Here is a 16,153-nt window from a genome sequence, read left to right as displayed (position 1 = left end):
AAGCTCATATATTTTTTAGAATAGAAACAAGTGCTAAATCCTTTTCTATGACAATAAAATGAAAAGAACTAAAATCTGTACTAGAGGATGCATATGTCAGTTAGACAAACACACACAGATTATTGTATATATATATGCACATCCCAGCACTTCTGTTTCGCTGACATTCTCTGTACTTACAACAAATTCAAACAATTGCATTGTTTTAATAATATACTGGTATTATTTTTTTTCATATTTTTCTATTTTTACTCCATTTATATATTACATATATATATATATATATATATATATATATATATATGTATGTCTGCCTATGTGTAGTGACAACTGTAAATTATACCTTGTCCATCGGATTTCTTATGATTAAGAAATGCCAGGCTTTAGAATATTTATAAAGTGCCTAGAAAATCAACCTAACAATGTTAGAGTAGATTTGATTCTTTACTTCCTCCCCAAGCGGGGCTGGAACCTGTACTTTTCACTTCATACTTCTACGGCAACACCGCCTAGCATTGCGCAGACGCCTTATCCCCTCCTCTAACTATAGCTGATAAAAATCAGCTTTCGTTTCGGGAGGTGTTACCTTCTCGTAGGAATTAAACAAGGACATCTAGACGCAATACACAAAGTATTTTAAGTGTACAGAAATGATCATCTACTCATCTCTTTAGTATAATTACAGGATGCTGTTCTATTTTTAGAAGCATACAATCACTGTAAATTTATATATATGTATGTCTGCCTATGTGTAGTGACAACTGTAAATTATACCTTGTCCATCGGATTTCTTATGATTAAGAAATGCCAGGCTTTAGAATATTTATAAAGTGCCTAGAAAATCAACCTAACAATGTTAGAGTAGATTTGATTCTTTACTTCCTCCCCAAGCGGGGCTGGAACCTGTACTTTTCACTTCATACTTCTACGGCAACACCGCCTAGCATTGCGCAGACGCCTTATCCCCTCCTCTAACTATAGCTGATAAAAATCAGCTTTCGTTTCGGGAGGTGTTACCTTCTCGTAGGAATTAAACAAGGACATCTAGACGCAATACACAAAGTATTTTAAGTGTACAGAAATGATCATCTACTCATCTCTTTAGTATAATTACAGGATGCTGTTCTATTTTTAGAAGCATACAATCACTGTAAATTTATATATATGTATGTCTGCCTATGTGTAGTGACAACTGTAAATTATACCTTGTCCATCGGATTTCTTATGATTAAGAAATGCCAGGCTTTAGAATATTTATAAAGTGCCTAGAAAATCAACCTAACAATGTTAGAGTAGATTTGATTCTTTACTTCCTCCCCAAGCGGGGCTGGAACCTGTACTTTTCACTTCATACTTCTACGGCAACACCGCCTAGCATTGCGCAGACGCCTTATCCCCTCCTCTAACTATAGCTGATAAAAATCAGCTTTCGTTTCGGGAGGTGTTACCTTCTCGTAGGAATTAAACAAGGACATCTAGACACAGTTGTCACTACACATAGGCAGACATACATATATATAAATTTACAGTGATTGTATGCTTCTAAAAATAGAACAGCATCCTGTAATTATACTAAAGAGATGAGTAGATGATCATTTCTGTACACTTAAAATACTTTGTGTATTGCGTCTAGATGTCCTTGTTTAATTCCTACGAGAAGGTAACACCTCCCGAAACGAAAGCTGATTTTTATCAGCTATAGTTAGAGGAGGGGATAAGGCGTCTGCGCAATGCTAGGCGGTGTTGCCGTAGAAGTATGAAGTGAAAAGTACAGGTTCCAGCCCCGCTTGGGGAGGAAGTAAAGAATCAAATCTACTCTAACATTGTTAGGTTGATTTTCTAGGCACTTTATAAATATTCTAAAGCCTGGCATTTCTTAATCATAAGAAATCCGATGGACAAGGTATAATTTACAGTTGTCACTACACATAGGCAGACATACATATATATAAATTTACAGTGATTGTATGCTTCTAAAAATAGAACAGCATCCTGTAATTATACTAAAGAGATGAGTAGATGATCATTTCTGTACACTTAAAATACTTTGTGTATTGCGTCTAGATGTCCTTGTTTAATTCCTACGAGAAGGTAACACCTCCCGAAACGAAAGCTGATTTTTATCAGCTATAGTTAGAGGAGGGGATAAGGCGTCTGCGCAATGCTAGGCGGTGTTGCCGTAGAAGTATGAAGTGAAAAGTACAGGTTCCAGCCCCGCTTGGGGAGGAAGTAAAGAATCAAATCTACTCTAACATTGTTAGGTTGATTTTCTAGGCACTTTATATATATATATATATATATATATATATATATATATATATATATCTAAATAGGCGATTAAGGGTGTAGGTAGGGGTGATTTCTCATTCAATGACAGAAGTGTTTTTTTTCTCGTCAGGGAAGGAGGAATCACTAAATACCAGTATGTCTTTGGAAATTTATTTGGAAAAATTAACGCAACTTGCCGTTATGGAAAAGGAAAAACTACAATCAATCCTTACTTAAGGATTCTTTATTTGCTACATCAATCGTGGGAGACGTCCTTACATTGGTAGCATTTAACTAGCACATGTCTTGTTTTATGTTTCTAAATATACTTTTTTTTATAAGCATATCACAGACGACACAAAGGTGAACAACTAGATGAAATTTCTAAACAATTTTATGATACCTATCAATTAGTAATGTACATTTCATTAGGAAGTATCATTTGCTTTTTTCTCTCTCTCATTTTCCTATTACATGTACCTTCTGTTATGTGTTTTTTTTCTCTCTACATATAAATACTTTATTGTAACACAGTCAACCATATTGTCAAAGTTTTATATAAATCTCGCCAAAACGTAATACTAAAAATGAATTCAGGAATGAAAGTATATATACATAATATTTATGTTATATGAATTTAAGGCGCAATTACTACATAAGTACGCCGCCTACCAAAACCAATAACAACAACAAATAATAAGTAGAGGTAAGTTTTATCTATTTTTTTTAGACTTTGTATTAAAGAGGAATGATATGTTGGATATGTTTTTTTTTAAATTTTTTACAATCCTTTTCTAAAACTTTGTACAAATTGCTTATTTCTTGACCAATCTCAATGTGGTTTTATTCAAAGTCTTGAATTCATGTGGTTCTTTGATATGATGTATCTAACCATGTATTTATATTTTTAATTTTGGGGCTTTCTTTTAAATTGGTCCACATTAAGGCTTAAAGTTCCAAAATTAAACTTTGTTTGATTTAAAAAAAAAATGAATTCTTGGTGTTCATGCTGAATATAACCGTGTATTTAAATTTTTTATTTTGAGACCGGTTTTCTAATTAATCCGCATAGTCCAAAATTAAACTTTTTTTGATTTTATGAAAAAAAAGAATTCAAGGGGTTCTTTGATATACTGAATCTAAATATGTATTCGGATTTTTGATTTTGGGCCAAGTATTGAAGCTGGTCTAAATTGGGGTCCAAAATTAAACTTTGTTTGATTTCAACAAAAATTGAATGTATGGGGTTCTTTGATATGCTGAATCTAACAGTGTATTTAGATTTTTGCTTTTAGGCCCCTTTATCAAATTGGTCCACGTTGATGTCCAAAGGGTCCAAAATTAAACTTTGTTTGATTTTAAAAAAATGAATTCTTGGGATTTTGGATATAGGACAATAATAGGTAAAAGTCCAATTTCAAAATTTTCAGTTCTTTGTCCACATTCATTCTGTGTCAGAAACCTATGCTGTATCAAATATTTAATCATAATCCAAATGCAGAGCTGTATCAAGCTTAAATGTAGTGTCCATACTTGCCCCAACTATTCAGGATTCGACCTCTTTGGTCATATCAAGCGGCGCCCGTTGGAGCATTTTATTTTCTTAATATTTTGTAAAATTTCTGAACACCTTCCTGGTAGGTTTGTTTGTTATTCTGTACAAATTGATTTTCAGAATGCAATATATATATACACTTTTTGTTTTGATTTAGTAAACACTTTAAAAACTTAGCTTATATTATCCATTAATAAATAAATAAATAAGATTCTTGGTGACTCGTACTGTGTAATCCTTTTTTGTGAAAGCTTTAAAAGAGAAAAGTTTTTTTATAATCGTAAATTGACCAGAAAATGGTATTGATAACAAAAAATTAAAAAGAGATTCTTTCTAATTGAATACTTAATGAACGTTAAGACATAGTCAAGACAGAAGCATATAAAATAGGAAGATGCGACATAATTGCCAGCCAATGAGTCTACTATCAACCAAATGACGTAGATGAAGGCTTTTATATATCGCCGTACGGCCTCGAACATTGAGCAAAAGCCAAAACGTATAGTCAGCTATAAAAGGCCCTGACATGGCAATATACAGTTCACTGTTGGAGTTCCTGGGAATGTACTCTTACACCAACAATTTATAAACTTAGTCCATATGTTCATTGTGCTGTGATATTTTTAAATCATATGCCACATTACCTTTTTGGACCCAATTTTTATTGTTCACTCAACATGGAAATGTCAAAGTGCGCGCGTGGTATGGCGTCAATTGGACACATATGCTTGTATGTATTTGTTTTCGTCTTGAATATGCATGCAATATTTTCTACTGGACATTAATTAAAGAACAATCTAACTATCAATTAAATAAGCACGTTCCAGGATAATTACCAGTTTGAATTTAATGTGTCATTTTATGAATATGAAATCACTTATTGATAATGTTCAACTAATAATAATGTTGCAGGATCATGGCCAGTAATTGGAGTCTTTGTGGTATTTGTAATAGTCGTCAGATGACCAAATCATCAGTAGTCTGGTGTTCTGAATGTGACGAAGGACTATGCGGAGATTGTAAGGAACACCACAGTATTTCCAAGGGAACAAAAAACCATGAAACCGTTTCCATCGCCGAATACAAGAAATTACCGACCGAAGTCCTGCAAATCGCTCAAGTCTGCAAACTACATAATGAAAAATACGAGCTTTTCTGTAGAAAACACGATTGCCCGTGCTGTAAGAAATGTGTGAAATCTCACAACGATTGTAAAGCCTTAATCGACATTAATGAAATCATAAAAAACGTCAAAACCTCCAACGCCTATTACGAAATCGAACAAACCCTGCTAGAAGTCGTCGAGAATATTAAACGACTCAATACTAACCGGAAAGAAAATTTAAAATCGCTTAAAGACAAGAAAAGAGAAATTGAAGCAGAAATAAAACAAACCAGGACCAAGATAAATCATCACCTCGATAAACTTCAGGAAGATTTGATTAAAGAATTAATGGCAGTTGAACAAAAAGAATGCAGAAAAATAGAAAAATTATTGACTGCTCTGAAAAATAAGGAAAAAGATATCTGTGAAATACAAGAAAATATTGCTAGTATTAAACAGCATGCGTCCGAACTTCAAACATTTTTGACTATGAAAGATATCGAAAAAGATATTGCAGTCGGAGAAAAATTTATGCAATCAATCACCACAAGTGACACCACAAATCAAGTCAATATTTCATGCCAAATTAACAAGTTTTTACCGCAAATCACGGCCAGCGTTCAAATATTTGGAGAAATTGATGTCAGTTCTGATCCATGTGATTTTACCATTCAGAAACGCAAGGACAGACAAGCCCAGATTATGGTAGATGTGCCAACCAGAAATATCGATAACCTGACTCTGACGTTACAGAAACGTATCAATACAAGGTTGTCAAATGTCCAAGGTTGTTCCATGCTTCCTGGTGGTAGGATGGTATTCTCTTGTTATAGACAAGATAAAATAAGAGTACTCAAATCAGACGGATCAAAAGATTTCGAAATCAGTAAGATTGGTTATACGTTTGATGTGGTATTTATTGGTGATGATTCTATTGCTGTAACATCCTGTGAATCAGATACGATTAATATAATCGACTTAAAGAAGCAAAAACTGAAGAAATCAATAAAAGTTCATTCATACAACGAAGGAGCAGTATACAAAGATGGACATTTGATTTATTGTGACAGAGAGAAAGGACTACAGATGATTAGTCTTAGTGATGAATCCATTACCAATGTTAACAATAACAAACTTCCTTTCTGTGCGTACGTTACAACATCCGGGGACAAACTGTTCTATACAAACTCTGACAATCACAGTGTAACCTGTCGTGATTACCATGGTAACATACTTTGGACATTCTGTGATATGAGTGTTCTGAAGTTTCCATTCGGTATCACTGTAGACAATGATGGTAACGTGTTTGTAGTGGGACGTGATACTCACAATGTGGTTGTCATCTCTCCTGATGGACAACGCTACAGACAACTTTTATCACGTGAAGATGGAATTAACTTTCCACAGGTTCTACACTATGACACATCTACACATACATTGTTAGTGGCAAATGAATCCAAACACGCGTTCTTGTATGAAGTTAGATGATAAGGAATTACGTTCAAATATTTGTCTTTAGAAAAATCCTTTCAAATAAATAGATGTGTAAAATTTTACAATTAACCACAGAACAATCTACCGAGAAAAGGTCAAATCAGGTGTTGACAGTTAAAAATAATATATATAATTTAAAATAAATATATATAAGCGAAACATGCTATGTATATGAATCACCAAATCTTGCATTAACAAAGCAATAACAGAATAAACCTGTAGTTGAAGACAAACAGTTAAATGCAAATAAAATTGCATATAACGCATACACAGCGATACATGGAAAATAATTATAGAAACTCGATACGGACAAGAAATAAAATATCCTATAGGCAAAAATATTAGTAGGTTTTGCTAAGATTGGTTCATGGACACGATTATTTATAAAATCATTCAATCTGAAATATATTCTCATAACGGAAAATTAACTTGTTATTTTGTGATCGGGATTTTCTTAATGGATGTTAATAATTTTCTCTTACAACATGGACTGATTTTATACGTAATTAGACTATACTCAGCAGGTAAACATACCATCTTATTTTATTCTATTTTGATAAAGATTATAAATCTTCGACAGCGTCCGGCTCGGACATTTTATCACTTAATGATTAGAAACCAGATGTGAGATTCTAATAGTGTGTACATGTATGTAATTAATATTTTCATGGAATATTACTATCGTTACAACATATTCTTATATTAAATGTATTAATACTGCAGTGCTTGCCTCTTTTATTGATATATGTTATAATTACATGAATCGACAAATAATTTAATTAATGAATTGTCTAGTCATATACTATGTGACGTAAATCAGTTCAACATATGATGCTGATACATAAGCCAATCAAAACCCTAGCTTTGGTCTCTCTACGGATGACACCTATTTTCCTCCAACCAATCACAACACAGCACATTGTCACATGTCTCTTATCCCCGCTTTTTTGTAAAAAGCGTCAGTTTATGATAACTAGCCAAAGGAAGGTGGACACACCTCATTCCATCAGAGAATTAATTATAGAACATCATCTCTGAGAGGCTTTTTTCGCAATTAGAAAAAACATCTCAAAAATAGAGATTGATATAGAGATAAAATTATACCTACAAGATTCACACTAGCTAATATCTCGCAATTAGAGATTATTAGCAACTCTAAAAGAATCTTATATCAAAATATTTATCAAGAATCTGTTTTTTCAAAAATTCAGAAAAGAGAGATTGATAAACACAAGATCGCCGGAAAACTAATTAAGCGGTGTTTTAAAATTTATACGAACACTGGAATTATTCAACTACAAGTTAACAAAGAAATACACCAACACACGCACTAAACTAACTTCCAGACACATGTCTAATAAAAAGAATAGACGGTTCAAAGCTAGGGATAAGAAACGCAAAATTGCTAACAATAAGGAAAAAAGAAAACGATACAATATATGCAGACAACATAGAAGACGACAATATAAACACGCGGAAAAGGTACAAAAGGCTATAAAATATGTTGAAATTTTTACAAAAGAAAAACTAGGTAATGCTGAAATACTAGTTCTAGCGAAAGGACTTAAATTCATTCCTAGTCCAAGACTTCAAAATGCAAAGAAAACTCTCATAAATGACTTCAACGAACTAGCCCGCAAAATGAGATGTAAATATCACTTTGATGACGGGTCTAACACATACAATCGTCATCCATTTCTTTTAAAAAGTGGGTATAAACCAAGCTGGGCAAATAATGCAATTGAAAACTACTTATTTTCAACAAGAATTGAACTTGAGAAAATTCAATTAAATACATTTAAGGACAACCTATCAAAAAATGAAAGAATGGCACTGCAATCCTTACGTAAAAATGATCGTATTATAGTAAAGAAGGCAGATAAAAACTCATCAACAGTTGTTCTTGACAAAGACCTCTATATAAAAATGGCAATGAATCAGCTAAATGACAATATACACTATGAAACAATTAATGAATCTCACACAACGGAGATCGTGAACAGTATCAACACAATCATTTCTCGTTTACACAAGAACTCCTACATTGATGATGTCACACTAAAGTTCCTAAAAAATGACGATGAAAAAAGATTGGGTAGACTATACTTCCTCCCAAAACTTCATAAAATTAATCAAAATAATAGAGAAAAGATCAAAGTTGATAAGAATTGTTTACTGAATATAGACGTTCCAGGAAGACCCATTGTATCTTTATGTAATAGCCCCTTAGAAAAAATTGCACAATATATCGATTATTTTATTAAACCAGTTGTCAACCAATTTTGGACATACACACAAGATACAACTTCTTTTATAAACAAATTGGAAAAAATAAGAGCCTCTCCTGATATATTAATGAGTTCATTTGACATTTCTAGTATGTATACCAATCTACATCATACGGAAATTATAAACGCAATCGACAGAGCATGGCCGCTAATAATGCAATGTAAATTTGACATCCCGGTGCCTCCCAAAAAGGATATGTTAGAATTACTGAAAATTGCCCTTGGAAACAATGAATTTGAATTCAACGGGCAGATTTTTAAACAGAAAGTTGGAGTACCGATGGGGTCACCAATGTCTCCTAGTTTAACTGATATTAGAATATATGAAATCGTTTCTGAAATATTAAAACGGTTCTCACAATCGTCCGAAATTTCTCTTCTATCTGTCTACAGAGATGACGGTTTTTTATTATTCAAAGGAAGTGAACAAGCGCTTATTGAATTTTACCAGATTGCAAATAGTATTCATCCATTGTTAAAATTCACATATGAAATTTCTAATAGTCAAATACAATTTTTGGACGTAACAATATTTAAAGGAGATAGATTTAAAACGGAACAAATATTAGATATCAAATTATATCGCAAACCTACGGATAACTTCCAATATTTAGATAAATCATCAGCTCATCCCGCCTCTGTATTTAAGGGATTTATAATTGGCGAAGTTACACGGTTCATTCGATCGTGTAATAACAAAGATGACCTCGACACACAGATCAAACTATTTAAACACAAGCTTATACTCAGGGGACACAAGGAAAATGAAATTAATCCACTAGTTAATAAAGCACTACGAAAAAGTAGGCAAAACACATTATGTTATAAAACAAAAAACAAACAGAAAAGTCCACCACTAGTCATAGCAACGAAATTTAATCCTTTATTTAAGCAGTTGGGAAGACGAATAAGAAAACACTGGCATTTGATTGAAGACGACGAGACCGCTCAACATCTATTTCCCAGACCGCCTATCATTGCTTATCGTAAACACAAGAATGTGAAGGAGTACTTGACCTCGGCAAAATTATAATGTAATTAGATAAAGAATGGACATTAAACTATAAGTGTATTACAGATTCACCAGGTGTAGTGCCCCAAAATGTAACTGCATTTGATACGTTACACGATAGAAACATATTGATAACAATTAAAAAAGTAATTAAAATCAAATGTTATAGTAAATAAAAATAAATTAGGCCAGGGCACCTGACGAGGATGAACGGCCTTGGTCGAACTTGACCTAAATGATATCCGAAACACCAGGTGTAATATCATCAAATTAAAGAAATTCATAGACGACCAGTTGATTACCACAGATCATTTACGTTGGGAAAATCCTTTCAAATAAATAGATGTGTAAAAGTTTATAATTAACCACAGAACAATCTACCGAGAAAAGGTCAAATCAGGTTTTAACAGTTAAAGATAATATATATAATTAAAGTAAATATATATAAGCGAAACATGCTATATATATGAATCACCAAATCATGCATAAACAGAACAATAACAGAATAAAACTGTAATTGAAGACAATCATTTAAATGCATATAAATTGCAAATAAAGTATACACAGCGATACATGGAAAATCATTATAGAAACTCGATACAGACAAGAAATAAAATCTCCTATAGACAATGGTATTAGTAAGTTTTGCTGGGATTGGTTCATGGACACGACTATTTATAAAACATTGATCTAGATAACTTACTACATTGATCTAGATAACTTACTACATTGATCTAGATAACTTACTACATTTATCTAGATAACTTACTGCATTGATCTAGATAACTTACTGCATTGATCTAGATAACTTACTACATTGATCTAGATAACTTACTACATTGATCTAGATAACTTACTACATTGATCTAGATAACTCACTACATTGATCTAGATAACTCACTACATTGATCTAGATAACTCACTACATTTTCAGATACATCACTTGGTGAACATTTACATTCTTTGTTAATTGGGACCAGTATCTGTACATAACGTCATTTTAATTATAAATGTATGTTATGGTTTATTAAAATTCTTGTTCATCTTACTTAGACTTTTTGAAACAATAAGTTAGACAAGAAAGCAAGGCCGGCCAAGTATTTTAGAGGATTTCACAGTACTGATGTCATGAATTAAATAAGGATTAATTTTAAAGTGAAAAAAGACAGAAATATTATAGATATGAATACATGGAGATGTCGGGTAAACGTCAAAAAGACAGCAATCCAACAACTTGAACAACAATATTACAGATACAAATTAAAGGAGATGTGAGGATATAAGTCAATGAGACAGCAACCCAACGACTTGAACAAAAATATTATAGATACGAATATAATGTACAAAGAGGTGAAGGGTATACGTCAATGAGACAACAATCCAAAACTTGAACAACAATATTACAGATACAAATACAAGGAGATGTGAGGGTATAAGTCAATGAGACAGCAACCCAAGACTGGAACAAAAATATTATAGACACGAATATAATGTACAAAGAGGTGAAGGGTATACGTCAATGAGACAACAATCCAAAACTTGAACAACAATATTACAGATACAAATACAAGGAGATGTGAGGGTATAAGTCAATGAGACAGCAATCCAAGACTGGAACAAAAATATTATAGATACGAATATAATGTGCAAAGAGGTGAAGGGTATACGTCAATGAGACAGCTATCCAAAACTTGAACAAAAACATAGTAAATACGAGTACAAGGAAATGTGGGGCATAAGTGAATGAGACAACAACCCAACAACTTGAACAAAAACATAATAAATATACGAGTACAAGGAGATGTGGAGTATAAGTGAATGAGACAACAAACCAACAACTTGAACAAAGGCATAATAAATACGATTACAAGGAGACGTGGAGTATAAATGAATGACACAGCAATCAACGACTTGAACACATATATAATAGATATGAAAAGAAGGATATGTGGGTATACATCAATGAGAGAGGAACCCAATCATTTGAAAAAAAATATTATAGATACAAATACAAGGAGATATGGGGTATACGTCAATGAGACAGCAACCAAACGCCTAGAAAAATATTATAAATATACAAACATGGAAATGTGGGGTATACGTCAATGAGGCAGCAACTTTCCGACATGAACGAAAATATTATAGATACGATTACAAGGAAATGTGGTTTTAACATCAATGAGACAGCAACTTACCCACTTGAACATAGATATTACAGATATGAACACATGACGTTTTTTGGGTATAGATCAATGAGACAGCAACCCAACGAATTGAACAAAAAATATAATAGATACAAAAACAGAGGTATGTGGGGGTATACTTCAATGAGACAGCAATTCAGCGACTAGAAAAAAATATAATAAATCCGCATTCAAAGGATTGTAGGGTAAATGTCAATAAGACAGCAACCTAACGACTTGTACATACATATTCTAGAAATGAATGAAAGTAGATGGCACGGCATATGTAAATGAGACAGAAACCTAACGACACGTACAAAAATATTATGGATACGAAAACAAGAAGATGTGGGGTATACGTCAATCAGACAGCAACCCAAAGAATTGAACAAAATATCAAAGATCCTAATGCAAGGAGAAGATATTTGGGTATACATCAGTTCGACAGCACCCCACGACTTAAACACAAATTTTATAAAAAAAAGTTTAAAAAAACACGAATTCAAATAAATGTGGGGTAGACGTCAATGAGACAGCAACCCAACGACTTGAAGAAAAATAATATAGATATGAATTCAAGGAGATGTGGGGTATATGTCAATGAGACAGCACACTACCACTAAAAATCAAATATAAAAACGAATTCAGATAGGTGTTGGGTATGCGGCAATGAGACAGCTACCCAACGACTTGACCAAAAATATAATAGATATGAATACAAAGAGATATGGGGTAAAACCTCAATGAGACAGCAACTTACCAACTTGAACAAAAATATTAAAGATATGAACATATGAAGTTTTTTGGGTATAGGTCCATAAGACATCAACCCAACGATTTGAACAAAAATATAATAGAAACAAATAGAAAGATATGTGGGGGTATACTTCAATGAGACAGAAACCTAACGTATGAACAAAATTATTATAGATAAAAAAGCAACAAGATGTTGGGTATACATCAATCAGACAGCCACCCAACGAATTGAACAAAAATATCAAAGAGGCGAATTCAATTAGATATTTGGGTATACATCAGTTCGATAGCACCCCTTGACTTAAACACAAAATGTATAAATGAAAAAACGAATTCAAATAGATGTGGGGTAGACGTCAATGAGACAGCAATCCAACGACTTAAAAAATATGAGATTAAACACAATTTCAAAAAGTGTGGGGTGTACGTCAATGAGACGGCAACCCAACGACTTGAACAAAAAAATAATATAGATATGAATTCATCGAGATGTGGGGTACACGTCAATGAGACAGCAACCCAACCACTAAAAACAAGTATCATAAAACAGATTAAAAAATTAGACAGCTACCCAACAATTTGACAAAAATACAATAGATATGAATACAGAGAGATGTGGGATATAAAATGAGACAGCAACCCGACAATTTGACAAAAATATTATAGATATTAAGACAAGAAGATGTGGTGTAATACCTCAATGAGACAGCAACCCAACGTCTTGAACAAAAATATAGAAACGAATACAAGATATGGGGTTTACGTCAATGAAACAGCAACCCAACGACTTGAACAAAAATATCGATATGAATACAAGTAGACGTGGGGCTGTACCTCAATGAGACAGCAACCCGACGACTTGAAAAAAAATAGCATAGATACGAATACAAGAAGACGTGGGGCTTGTACCTCAATGAGACAGTAACCCAACGACATGAAGAGAAATAATTTATTCGAACAGTCCGATGGAACTAGTTGTCCGTAATTTTGCGATACGGGGTCCATATCAGATCGTTTATGAATCCGAATTGTCCCCTATTTTATTCAAAGTTCAATCATGTTCGTAATTTCTTTTCAGAGATCGCTTGTAAATCTTGAGCATAGTATATTTTCCCGACATTTCATTTACTTTTTTTCATCAACTATGTTAACGTTTCCAGTTCATAGATCACTTTTAGATGCACATAAGTAGACTTAGTTGAGTATTTAGGAGTCACATAAACTTTCAGTAATTGTTATTGTTTTGTATATCAACGCTATGGAAATCCTTGCAAACGACACTTATCGAATATACGTACTGAAATGATTATTTTCTGAACTGCTGACACAGAATTATGTCTCGCTTGTTTGTAATTTTTATATGAAAATGCAAATGTTCAAATTCAAATTACAATACTTTTTAGCATGTACAATATGCAAAACATATTAAGTCAATGGAACTTAACTGAAGCTGCAGGGCCAAATAGACGACATGGAAATGAGATACGCCAATGTTTGTACAAATGTAAATCTAATATCATTGAGGGGTTCCCTTTAAACATTTAAACCAATCAAAAGTTCTACTGTCAATAGATCGTGACTAGGGGCCGAGTAAACTAATATCCATGGAAACGAGATGCATGAGGTAGTTTTTATACAACTGCATAACAAATATATTTCACCTATCAATAGCGGTTACCCTAAAACTGAACTAGTCACACATATACTTTATAAGAAATTGTTGACGCCGCCGCCGAAAACAGAACGTCTAAGTCTACCCTTTGCTCTTGTTACTGTTACTATTTGTTTTGCTGTATCAACGAAATCTTACTCTCCTGATAATTTTTTGGCACTTTACTTATCTTTTCTTTGTCATTTTTTGGGGTTTCTCTTGAGGTGACATTTGCGACATATCTGCATGCTTTAGTATACATTTGTATTCGCCTCTCATTCTAAACCTGATCATGCTTTTATAAATATTGATGTGAACCACTGAAATGAAGAAATGATAAATCGAAGAGTTAAACAGGATTACTATGAATCCAAAAGTTTTTTTTTTCAATATTAAAAATAAAGTTGTTCACTTTATTATAAAGAAGCTTGAAAGTTAAATGTAATAAATGATCATCAACAGATAGTTTAGACATATCATAACTATTATGAATGTAAAGTAACAACTAGGTGTTCAATATACAAATAAAACATTTACGAAACGTATACGTTATTTTTTATTTTAGTTGGATACATTGACAGATGACATACACAGATTGGATACATTGACAGATGACATACACATATCCTCTAGTAAGTGTCGACATGTGAAGAAAAAAATTGTTAAGGATTTCATAAAATCACTGAAAATAGTGCTAGGGATTTGGTAAAATCCATGATTACAAGTTTAACTTGATATTAGAAACGTGTTTTTCTTAATATAAAAATAGACTAAAGATTTTGATATATATATATTCAATAAACACTACAAGTTTAAACTAGTGTACAATGATTATGAATAAAAGGCATATGGACGGATATTTAGACTATAATTTACTTATTTTTGCATGACAAGTTTGGGTGACATCTACTGTTACATAATTGCCTAGCTTTTAGACAGGAACACCTATTTTGTTCACATCTTTTCTTTACAGAACATTATTTAAAGTTTTATCCCTTTGTCATAGAATACATGTATCTGAGATATGACCAAAGTAAGATAAGCATATAAAATTGATCAAGGTGGCCTATTTCTGCTTGGTTAGAACCTCTTCATAGAAATGCAAATACAAAACAAAGTATTCTTGCCTATTTTATCTGTTGTCTTTTATCATTATTATTATTTTGTGAATATAATGTTATTTCATAGGCAGCAAATTAATGATACAACACTTATTTGCTTTTTATATATCAATTTTCATGTAACAATAAGATAATCTTGTCCTGATATGCATGTAATATTTGCCACTGGATCACATATCCTAACCCAATCAATTTCTTATTCTTTACATATTTTTTTTTATGTGTTTTTCTTCTCTTATGACAGCAAGCAATCCAATGTTCCGTTTTTATATTTGATTATAAAAATTTGATATAATTGGTTTTATTCTTTTCAGTAATTACAGAAACACTATAATAAACATTAACTTACTTTCGAACAAGGAAGTAAAAAGAGCTTGTTTTGTCTTCTTTCTGTGGCTCTTTGAAAAGAAAAAGAATTAATTTATTTTTACAAATTTCCTGAATTTGATCAGTGAATCTGTAAAAAAAGATCTTAACTATTTCAGTGATTTTGTAAAGTCCCTAGACAAAATCAGGGATTTTATGATATCACTAATCAGTTTTTTGATTTTACAAATTCACTGTAACATATATACAGTTACTTCTGAGAACATTGTAAATTAATAATGAGTGCTATGAGAGAAGTGGAGAAGCGGGATACACGTAAATAAGACAAGAACCCAACGACAACATACATAAAAAAACAGTTCAATGTGAATAAAAGAATATTCTGTTATACGT

At 32.5% G+C, this 16,153-nt stretch overlaps 1 protein-coding gene across 1 annotated transcript in view; it reads left to right on the top strand.

Annotated features, from left to right (window-relative positions):
* LOC127726761 (uncharacterized) overlaps nt 1–7,184 on the top strand; it is a 33,761-nt gene extending 26,577 nt beyond the window's left edge. The window contains exons 2-3 of the mRNA XM_052234216.1: nt 4,736–5,744; nt 7,146–7,184. Coding sequence (XP_052090176.1) covers nt 4,740–5,744; nt 7,146–7,184 — 1,044 coding nt within the window. The 5' untranslated portion in view covers nt 4,736–4,739. The remainder of the gene's footprint in view (nt 1–4,735; nt 5,745–7,145) is intronic.
* The last annotated feature ends 8,969 nt before the right edge of the window (nt 7,185–16,153 follow it).

Source organism: Mytilus californianus, unplaced genomic scaffold, assembly GCF_021869535.1.
Source record: "Mytilus californianus isolate M0D057914Y unplaced genomic scaffold, xbMytCali1.0.p SCAF_18, whole genome shotgun sequence".
NCBI lineage: Eukaryota > Metazoa > Mollusca > Bivalvia > Mytilida > Mytilidae > Mytilus > Mytilus californianus.
This window is presented reverse-complemented; position numbering and strand designations above follow the sequence as displayed.